We start from the raw sequence: 10,337 nt of genomic DNA on the forward strand, positions 1-10,337 counted from the left end.
TTGCATGTCAAATACAGACATTAACATCTCAGCTCACTGATGGGGACGTCTCCACACGCCACTGGACTGTGCCCAGACGTGGACCCCTGAAGACTCCTGCCCCAGAGGTCACCGACCTCTTGGTCACAGAAAAAACTAAAACTAAAAACTCATATTTCCTTAAAGAATAAACTGCTTTTAACATTTAAAAAAAAAATTGTATCTTCCTCTTTTTTAGTTCTCTAATTCTTGCATTATTCAGATTTTCTTTTGTTCATCTCCTACTTTTGATAGAAGAAGGTAAATCCCCACTTTTATTAATTTCCCCAATTTATTTACATTTTATTTCCGTATTTTGGCTCTCCTTACCTCCATAATAAAAACATATTTTGGATTTTTCTTTATTTTTTTAAAATGTTTTGTGAGAATTTGAATACGTCATAAAAGTGTCCTGGAACATATTTGGAATCTTTTTTACAAAAATAAATACATTAGTCAAACATCTCCTCTACGTAACGATGACGGGGGCGGGTCTCCTCGCGCAGCAGCCAATAGGAGGGCTCCGCGGTGCCGTCAATCAGCGCGTCGGGTGTCGAGCCTCGCGCTCATGACTCGATGGCACTTGTTGCTGAGCAGGAGCCGAGAGAGAAGCTCCTTCTCCCGCTGTTGTCACCGCCGTCACCCGCCGCCCCCGGAGCTCCTGACACCCGCCGCTGCCTCCAGACCTCAAGGTGAGCGAATTTGTATTTAACAATATAATATATAATTTTCGCCAAACAGACGATATGCTCGAGTAATAAACGTCATTTTATTTTATTTTCTCTTAAGCGTTAAAGGCTCGTGTGTTGCGTTCAGGGTCCGTGTGTTCGACTCAATTATATATAGAAAAAAAAGGTGTGAATACAAAGTTAAAGTTTATATACAGTTACTTACAATAACGTCAAATGTAAACGTTATATTCGTGACCAATAATAATAATAATATCAACAGAAAACGAGTTAATATTACATCAAAGTGGCACAAAAACCTGTTTGAATGTTTTTCAGTTGGATGTTGTTGGTGACATCAGGTCTTCAGAGAACATGATGTGACAACAACACCAGTTCTCGCCCTAGGTTGACCCACTGACACTCTGATGAACCAGTTTGGGGTCTCAAACAAAAGGTCCAGTCTTTTGTATGGTGTCAGTGTTCTGAGGTCTGGACATGTTTTTCTCTCCCACGCAGCGTCAGCGCTCGTCCTCTTGTGTGCCACAGAATGTTGTCCACAATTTTTTCAGAAGTGGACAGAGCTGCGAGGTTCTGGACCGGCTCTGCCCGGATGTTGTTCTCTAAGTCACTCACCTGAAGCAGGAAGAACCCACAATCATCAAACCTGTGGAAGTGGGTCACCGGGTGACCGGCGATGATCTACTTCAGTGTCTTTAATTGGTTGTTGATTCACAGGATGTTGTAGTTCACCTGAGGTCACATGTTTGAGTGACTGCCAGGTGCCGTTGAGCAAGACTTGGTCATTGTTTTGTACTTTAACCCCCCGCTGTGCGTCTCATCTTGTAGGAACTCAGGGTTGATGTCTACGTCCGTCTTCGGTCCACGTCCGTGTGGACCTCTCGTGGGAGGACTCCTCTTACTGGCTTTGCTGCGACACCCCACTGCAGGTACGACCTCTGACCTCAAACCTCAATCCAGATGAATCAAGTCTGAATCTCTAACATGGTGGTCTCGTCGCGTGCAGAAGGTCGACTCAGCAACTGCACCCACCCTGTGGTGCAGGAACATGGAAGCTTCCGCTGCGATCCGTCTCCATGTCAGGGTTTCCCTCAAAGGACCACAATCCACCTCTTCTGTGGGTCCGGGTTCCACCTCAGCAACAAGGTGCGCGTGTCCAGGTGTCGCCACGGCAGGTGGATGCCGGCCATTCCTGCCTGTGTCCCGCTCAACGGTGAGAGCTTCATAGAAGTGTAGCTTTTCTGGTGGCCGGCATTCTATTCTACCGTATTTCCTGGACTAAATGCACACTTAAATTCTCAAAGTCAACAGTGCACTTTATAATTTGGTGCCTGTTCTGTATTAATTCTGCTTGTACTGATCTCGGACAGATTTGTGTTATACATACAAAGTGTTTTGGTACTATTTTTGTAAGGTACGAAGCTAAGATTTCCGTAAGGGTTCAGAGTATTACTTTGCCGGTGCACCTTATATACGAAAAATAAAGTACATTATTTTTTCAATCGTAATATTATGGAAGACACCTCGACTATGCTTTAGCTAACTCACTTCAGGGAGGAAAAACCTCTGATGTGGTCTTCCTCAAACTCTGTTTCGTCTTCTCCTCAGTAGGGACTCGAATAAACCTGGACAGCGGAGGGCATGACTCCACGGGCAGCATGGTGACCACGGCAGTGGGCGTGTCCATCCTCCTGCTGAGCACCACGGCCTGTTTGGTGGTCAAGTCCCGACTTTACCCCTGTCAGACTCAAAGGTACGAGACTCTGAATCCTTTAGTGTGAGCCGGGATTGACTGTCGTCTCCACAGCCGCCGGCGCTCGGACCAACTGGACCTGATGATCGAGGGACTTCCCGTCGCGCTGCCGTCCTACGAGGAGGCGGTCTACGGCAGCTGGGGTCAGCGCCTCCAGTCCTGCCCCACACCTGGACCCACACAGCTACTGCAGGCTCAAGTAGCAGACGGACACCAACCGTCACGCTCGAACAATCAGTGGGAGGACAGCCAGCGCCCCCTCCTGTCCACGCACAGCCCTGACCACCCTCCGCCCCCATACGAGGAGGTCCACTCGGGTCGCAGGGACGGACTGGGCGACGGCCCGCTGCAGGTGGAACTCTCGGGCGACAAGAACTCTTGAGGAAATATTGTATCGCTGGTCAGAGCCATGCGACCCCTTACAGATCGGCTTCTGCCACTTTTGTCCGGATCTGAACTCAAGAAATTACAGAGCAGTAGATGTTAAATGTATATAAAACCGTATAATGTTCGACCCTGTGAGGTAACAAGCCTTGCCCAGAGGCAAACAGTTCTAAGAGGCCCCGCAGGAGTCAGAATGAGGTCCATTAAGTCAGCAGTTACACCAGTGCAGGACTCATCCTTCAATCATGGTCTTGGACTTTATAAGTGACGGTTGAGTTGGTCCTACCAGAAGTGTGGACCAGCTGAGGGAAGGCCCTTGATACATGATCCTGCTGGGCACACAGCTCCGGCGTCCATGAGGTACATGGAGTCGAGCAGTCTGCCGAGGTGGTTCTGTGCTGAATCACAAACATCCTCTTGGTGTAAATCGCCCCCCCCCCCATGAGGATGACCTGGGTCCGACCTGGGACTTATTGCAAAGAGGACAAATGTGAGCTAATGATGTTCTACTGACTTAATACCATGAACTGCCTGTTCTGACTGAAGCTCTGACCAGCCTGGAACGGTTTTCAAAGGAGCTCTCTGAAGATTTGAGTTTTCCAAGAAGACCGAAATTAAAAATCAGGCGCAGGAGGACGTACTTTTCTGCCTGCCGACACTCTTGACCTTGAATGTACGAAGTTAAATCTTCAATGATTGTTCTTTATGTTGTTAATTATTAAAACCTGTGTTGAAGCTGCTTGGTCCTGACTTCCTGTGTTTTCCTGCCACTTCCTGTCCTTGCATCTGCTGTACTTTTAAGTCAATTTTCCAGCTGCGAGATGTGGGAAACCTACAGGAAGTGATGTCACTGATCAAGGTCGATACTAATTCTAAGAGTAAAGAGTTCATATGTATCACCCTGTTTCCTTTACCAGCATTACCCAAACCCAAGCAGGAGCCAAGGTCATAATTCTTACCGCTCCAAAAAGTCCAGACCAACATCCGTCCTTCCAAGAGACAGTGAGCGACACAAGTTGTTGATTTCTTTTGTCTTTATTGTTCCATGTCAGAGTAAATTGAGCAGATCAACCCTAAACTGGGTCGACGGTCCAGAAGTGAGATGCAGATCTGGAGCAGACAGAACGTCAGTGGCGTGACCAGAACTTTCCTGTGTTGCATCTCACGGTGTTTGTTGATTTGTTTTTGTTTTTTGTTGTTGTTGTGCAAACTACCACAAGAGGCATTTTGTGTGCGAGTGTGTGTAGTCGGTGTGTGTGTGAATTGTTCTGTAGATCCGGATCATCAGCCGACACATCCTAAAGCAGTCGTCAAGATTTAAATAAAAGTGACATCAAGTTACTGGCGTCTGCAGACATTCAGCCTCAACGGTTCCCAAGAAGAACCTTCTGGTCCGAAGCTCAGTATTTACAGAATAAATTAGGGTGAAAAATAAATAAGGGGAGCGCTTCGTGAAGGACAGTCGATAAAATGAAGCGATGAAGCCGCACGGGAACCAAAAACATCTTACAAAATTAAAATAAAATAAAAATATTTATAGCTATAATGACTAGAACTCAACCTTCAGTTAAAGAACGGACTTCTCAGGAGCTTCAGAAGTGTTTCCTCGTGAGTGAGACGAGGTCTAATACTGCAGTGGTGGATCTCAGAGGGTTTGAAGAGACGAGTGCAGAGATGCTCTTCGGCTATACCACGGTGCCGCTCGGCGAGCTTCCATTCTGTGCCGGCAGGTTCTGGAGAAGACAGAAGACAAAAGGTCAGCAAAGAGGAGGCGAAAGGAGGTGATGATGACGTTACCGTCTTGCCGGGCCTCGCCCACGTGCAGATGAGCCCCTCCTGGCAGGCCGTGATGATGCAGTCGTCCATGAACACCAGCACCGTCAGCCTCTCGTGCGCGATCTTCTTGCAGACCAGCGGCTCCAGCAGAGGCACCTCGTGCATGCGCGGGCAGAGCGTCGTGCCGAGGACCTTGGCGGCGTCCAGCCGGTTGCTCCTCGGCGCCACGTTGATCTTGTCGTTGCTCTTGCTGATGTTCCCCAGACTGTGGTACCGCTTGTGCTCCTTCTCCACGCTGCTGCTGCCGCCGCCGCCACCCGACTTGTCCGACTTCCGCTCCTGCAGCGACAGCGTGGCGAAGCGGCCGATGCTGAACGGCGTGCTGTTCCCGCCGCCGCCGCCGCCTCCCCCCGCGCTTCCTGCCACCACCCCGCTGCCACCTCCCGCCTCAGAGGCACCAGGACCCTTGGTGACGTTGGCGACGGCAGGGTGCGGCAGAGAGTTGGAGCGTGAGAGGGAGCGGGGGAGAGGAAGGGGGAGCGTGGGCGGGTTGGAGCCAATGGTCGTATTGGGAGGATGGTGGTGACCCTCGACCCCCCCGCCGCTGCCGCTCACCACGGTCGTGCTGTTGACCATCCCGCTGCCGGAGTTGGACAAGGACGGCCCGAAGGTGTTGGTGAAGGCGCGGGACAGCGGCAGGCGAGGGTACAACACGTCGTCGGTCAGATCCCAGAGGCAGAACTGGGTGTCCTGACCCACCGAGCCGAACCTGTACGTCACCGCCGCGGATCCGCCGCCTTTGGAGCTGTGCCGGGACAGCCGGGACAACGTGCTGCTGGTCCTCACCCGGCCGAAGTGCATAGAGTTATTAGGCGCCCCCTGGTGGAGGTCCTCCTCGCTGCCGCTGAGCTCCATGGGCTCCTCGTCCTCCAGGGAGGTCGTGAAGGGGTCGAACGCCACCACGTTGACCCACGACTTGTGTCCGTGTCCCCTGGCGACCACGCGGCTCTCCGAGAAGGACCACACCGTCACGAGGTCGTCCTCGCCGCCGGTCGCCAGGTATTTGCCGTCCGGGCTCCAGGAGACGCAGAGGAGCCCCCCGAAGTAGCTCTTCATGACCCCCTGCAGCTCCATGGAGTCGAAGTGGAAGACGCGCAGGCAGCCGTCCTGACCCACGCACGCCACGTGCACGCCGTCCGGGGAGAAGGCGAACTCGTTCAGGCCGCCCTCGCCCACGGCCCACCGCAGCAGGGGGTTGCGTGGCGTTTTGGTTTTGCAGGCGTAAACGGCGAAGCCTTCGCCCTGTCGCAGCAGAGAGTACTGGGGGGCCGTGGTGCCACACGGGTGGTCCACGTTGTAGAGGTAGAGGTGGCCACTCGCGTGGGACGCCAGGAACAAGTTCTCCGACTTGGGAAGCCATTTTAGACATGTGACCTTGGATTTGTCTATCAACCTCTGAGGAAGAAAATACAAAATACACACTTTTAGAGACAACTGACCCACAGCTCGTTTATTTTATGGTTTTCTGCAGTATCTGCAGTATCTACCAAGTTACTAAGAAGACAAACACTCACAATCTAGTATAATTCAGGACTAACATGAGTAAGAGCTCCTTAAACACACACTCAGTTGTAGTTCCAGTCATGTCTGCATCCACACTAGGGGTGTGAGAAAGTATTTATAAAAAATTTTTTAAGATAGCGTATCGATATTTAACAGTAGTATTGATTTTTTTTTTATGTACTTATTTTTAGTTATTCTATGGTTTATATGTCAATAAAGTGTGTATAAAAATAAAATAATTTGATTTTTTTTATTTATTTACCATTAACATGCAAATATTCACTTGTTTATTTATGTGTTGCAATTAAACCTCTGGGCTTTAGATGGCAGCAGTTATACGTCCTCCGTAGCTAAAAATAAAACGATGACATCCCAAGAGATCCCAGCTATGACAGAGGACAAGAGGATACAGTGGAGTCCAGCAGCTTTTAAAGCTGATTTTTGGAGATACTTTGGTGTTAAAAAAGCAGTTACGACTTTGTCAAGAATCTTGCAGTCTGTAAACACTAGAATCAAGTACTTGTACTACAAAAATATATCCTTGTTCTCAGAGTATCACAACACATCGCGGTATACCGTATTGTTGCCCCCCTCCCATTTACAAATAACTATTACTTAGTTACTTACTTCTCCTTACTACTTAATTATCTTCAGTACACACCACTCATCCACACGTACCTCCTCATTGAAGAGTTTGCTGGTCTCCTTCTTGATGGGGTCCAGATACTGGACCTGACCCGCTGAGAAGCCCACGATGAGGGCGACACTCTCCGCCGAGGCTGAGTACTGGTTGAAGTCATGACACGTAGGCTGCGTCCCCTTGTAGATCCTCTTGTCGATGGGTTTGCTCAGATCTACCGCCTGCGGAGGACAAACAACATTTGAATGTTATATTCAGCTAAACAGCAGTAGCCACGACCCCTGTGGCCCCCCACCAAGATGATGGTAGTCTAGAACAGTGGTCCCCAAATCCCAGTCGGGTAACCGGTACTGGTCCTTGAGGCACTTGTTACCGGGCCGCATAGAAAGAATAGCAAATTGTATTATTGATAACTACTGTCTGAAATGTGTTCAGAGTAAAATTAGCTTGTGGCTCATCAAGACAGCTTTTAAAGTCACATTTTTTTTAAATCTGTAAACTACTGAAAATGAGTGAAACACAAACTCAAATTAGGAATACATTATATATTATAGATCTTTGTGTTTTTCGCATTTACATCTAGTTTAAAGGTTTCTTTTTTTGAGTACACTTGACTTAAACGAGCTTCTTGACTAGGGTGTGTATCGTCAAGAATCTGATAATGTAAAGAAGATGTTTCACGATACAAGGTACACAAAATTGTGACACTTTATTAACAACTGTATAGTAGTATTGTCCGAGTACTTGACTCTGGTAATGCAGAATTTACAGACCACATGACTCGTGTTGAAGTCGTAACTGCTTTGATTTGTTTTCAAACCAAAATATTTCCAAAAAAATCAGCTTTGAAAGATGCTGGAGTCGACTGTATCCTCTCGTCCTCAGTCATTGCTGGGATCTCACAGGATTTAAAGAGTTCCTTTAGCTTTGGAGAACATAATGACTGCTCCCATCAACTGTCGGAAGTTAAATTGCAACACACATTTATACACACTTTATTGAAATATAAACCACAAGAGAACTATGATAACAATAAAATAATATTTGATTTCGAACATAAAAACTGCTGAGTCACAGGCTAATGTCACTTTGGAGAAATACAAATAAAAAAAACAACTTTAATACCGTATTAATCGACCCATGAACAGTGGTACCTGTACCGGTGTCGTGACCACGGGTTGAGGACAACAGGTCCAATACACCTCCAGATTTAAAACATGTTTGTTTGACCCACTGGTTGACATAAACTGAATAAAGTTTTCGCCAACGTTGCCAACAGACAAGTCACATGAGCTCCTTGGCAGAGGTAATAAAGGCTCATGGGATGTAGAAGGGTCAAATAACATGCCAAAAATCAGAGGAATTACTAGATATTCTGATCTGATTAATATTTGCAACATCTGCGAGGGACTCAGAGTAGAGGCACGAAACCTCCACAAGCCCTTCAGAGGCACTTTGAGGTCAGACTACTTGATGAGTGACGGGTCAGCTGACCAGTTGTGTCGGCTCTGGCCAGGTTCCAGTGTACGAAACTAAACTAAAAATCTCTCGACCTTGGCATTTTCAAGCTTTCTTGAAATGGGTCAGTGAGACGAGAAGTATAAAAGTTGACGTTTTTCTGACCTGAACATGTTTTTGAAACTTGAATACACTAGAAAATATGAAGATCCATCTGAGAAGATCGAGGTGGTTTCCTCCTGGTACTCCACACTCCTCTCTCTTCCTAAATCTTAAACTAAAACATACATGACATCACCGTTAGTAAACCTGGTGATGGTGAAGCCATGTATGATGTCATCCATGGCTTCACCATCACCAGGTTTACTAACGGCTTCAGAAGGACTTCATGTGTAAAACCTTCTCGCGTTTTTGTGGAAAGTTTTTGTTTTATACACAGACATATAAAACTTTTTTTTTTAATAAAACTGTTTTATATGTTTTATAAAAATAAGAATGAATGAAAGCATGGTTTATACACAGACATATATAAAACTGTTTTATATGTTTTATAAAAATAAGAATAAAAAAATAAAAATGAAAGTTTTTGGTTTATACACAGACATATATACAACTTTTTTTTAATATGTTTTATAAAAATAAGAATACAATTTAAAAAAAAATAAATAAAAAAATAAATAAAAATAATGAAAGTTTTTGGTTTATACACAGACATATATAAAACTGTTTTATATGTTTTTTAAAAATAAGAATAAAAAATATAAAAAATAAATGAAAGTTTTTGGTTTATACACAGACATATATAAAACTTTTTTTTATATGTTTTATAAAAATAAGAATACAATTAAAAAAAATAAAAAAAATAAATTAAAGTTTTTTGGTTTCTCCACAGACATGCTAACGATGACACCAGAGCTAGCATGCTAAGCTAAGGTCCTCTGGTTCTTCTCCAGACTCACCTTCTTGATGTTGGTGTACGTGTAGAAGTAGAGCTCGCGGCCGATGTTGAAGCACACGCGCTCCGACTCCTCGCCCGGGTCCTCGGGCTGAAGCTTCACCATGGAGACCCGCACCGGGGGGAGGAAGCCCGCCGGGGACGAGTTGGCGGCGGCGGCGGCGTTGGATGAGGAGGCGGCGGCGGCGCCTCCTCCGGGCCCCTGCAGCAGCCCGGGTATCGAACCCGGTCCCGCGCCAGGCCCCCCTCCCCCCAGTGTGGTGGACCCGGCGGCGGCCGGACCCCTGGGCAACCCGCCCCGCTGCTGCGAGTCCGAGAGGGTGAGCAGCTTGTAGAACCCCTCCCTGGTCCGGAATTGAGATTTGATCTCATTGATATCCTTCAACGCGCCGCCATCTCCGGCCATTTTTTTTTTCCAAGTCGGAACCGCTCGAGAGATTTAGACGCTAGAAGAAGAAGAAGAGCGAGGATGGGAGCGTCGGTGACGAGCAGCCGAGCTCAGCTAGGCCGACCAGCACAGCCTGTCTCCCGCGGAGCATTTTTTTTTTACGCCAGAGCTGGAGACCACGAGAGCCGCGAGTCCCGGAGACAGAACCCCGAGAGAGGAGAGCCCCCGCGGGCCGCTGCTGCTGCTGGCTTCATCTCTGGTCCTCCTGGTCTCTCTCTGGCTCTCGCTTCATCCGGTCCTGAGCGATGATGCGGTTCTGTTGCTGCGCACTGGGGAGGAGGGAGGGAGGCTGGAGACCTTTGGTTCCGTCAGAGGTCGCTCCATCGTAGACCGACTGAACATTTGAATATTTGGGTTTTTTTACCAATCAATTTTAAACGCATAAAATATGTAGCTATTAAAAAGACAGTCATAGAGATGTGTTCAAACTAAAACGATCAAAATTGTCATTTTTTCCATGTCAATAAAAATACACTTTATTTATAAACATTTATTTATAATTCTTATTTAGCAAAAACAAAAAGTATCAATCATTTCTTAATTCTAAGGGGAACTTATGTGTTGATTTAAGTGTGTCTTAAATGGATCTTGGACCTTCCTCTCTCTTTGCGTTTGATGGATCTACTGACTCCTTTAAGAAACATCTTAAGACG

General features: G+C 46.9%; 2 protein-coding genes across 4 annotated transcripts; one reads left to right on the forward strand and one right to left on the reverse strand.

Moving 5' to 3' along the window:
• Positions 1-608: 608 nt before the first annotated feature.
• Positions 609-3,583, forward strand: LOC148075579 (sushi domain-containing protein 6). Of its 2 annotated transcripts, none has more exons than XM_087795320.1 (5): positions 609-710; positions 1,536-1,636; positions 1,714-1,920; positions 2,316-2,460; positions 2,515-3,583. In XM_087795320.1, the coding sequence occupies exons 2-5, from the start codon at positions 1,549-1,551 to the stop codon at positions 2,840-2,842; spliced, it is 768 nt and encodes a 255-aa protein (XP_087651446.1). In that variant the 5' UTR covers positions 609-710; positions 1,536-1,548; the 3' UTR covers positions 2,843-3,583. The 2 variants fall into 2 exon arrangements, with proteins under 2 accessions (XP_087651446.1, XP_087651447.1); XM_087795321.1 differs by having other exon boundaries at positions 2,319-2,460.
• A 54-nt stretch (positions 3,584-3,637) lies between these two features.
• On the reverse strand, positions 3,638-10,068 carry LOC148075580 (WD repeat-containing protein 20). 2 transcript variants are annotated; one of them, XM_087795318.1, is made up of 4 exons: positions 9,241-10,068; positions 6,862-7,044; positions 4,626-6,075; positions 3,638-4,564 (listed from the first exon to the last, which is right to left on the reverse strand). In XM_087795318.1, exons 1-4 carry the CDS (start codon positions 9,640-9,642, stop codon positions 4,530-4,532), a joined length of 2,070 nt encoding a protein of 689 aa, XP_087651444.1. In that variant the 5' UTR covers positions 9,643-10,068; the 3' UTR covers positions 3,638-4,529. The 2 variants fall into 2 exon arrangements, with proteins under 2 accessions (XP_087651444.1, XP_087651445.1); XM_087795319.1 differs by having other exon boundaries at positions 3,638-4,577; positions 4,642-6,075; positions 9,241-10,066.
• Positions 10,069-10,337: the final 269 nt, after the last annotated feature.

Source organism: Callionymus lyra, chromosome 7 (assembly GCF_982586985.1).
Source record: "Callionymus lyra chromosome 7, fCalLyr1.hap1.1, whole genome shotgun sequence".
Lineage (NCBI taxonomy): Eukaryota > Metazoa > Chordata > Actinopteri > Syngnathiformes > Callionymidae > Callionymus > Callionymus lyra.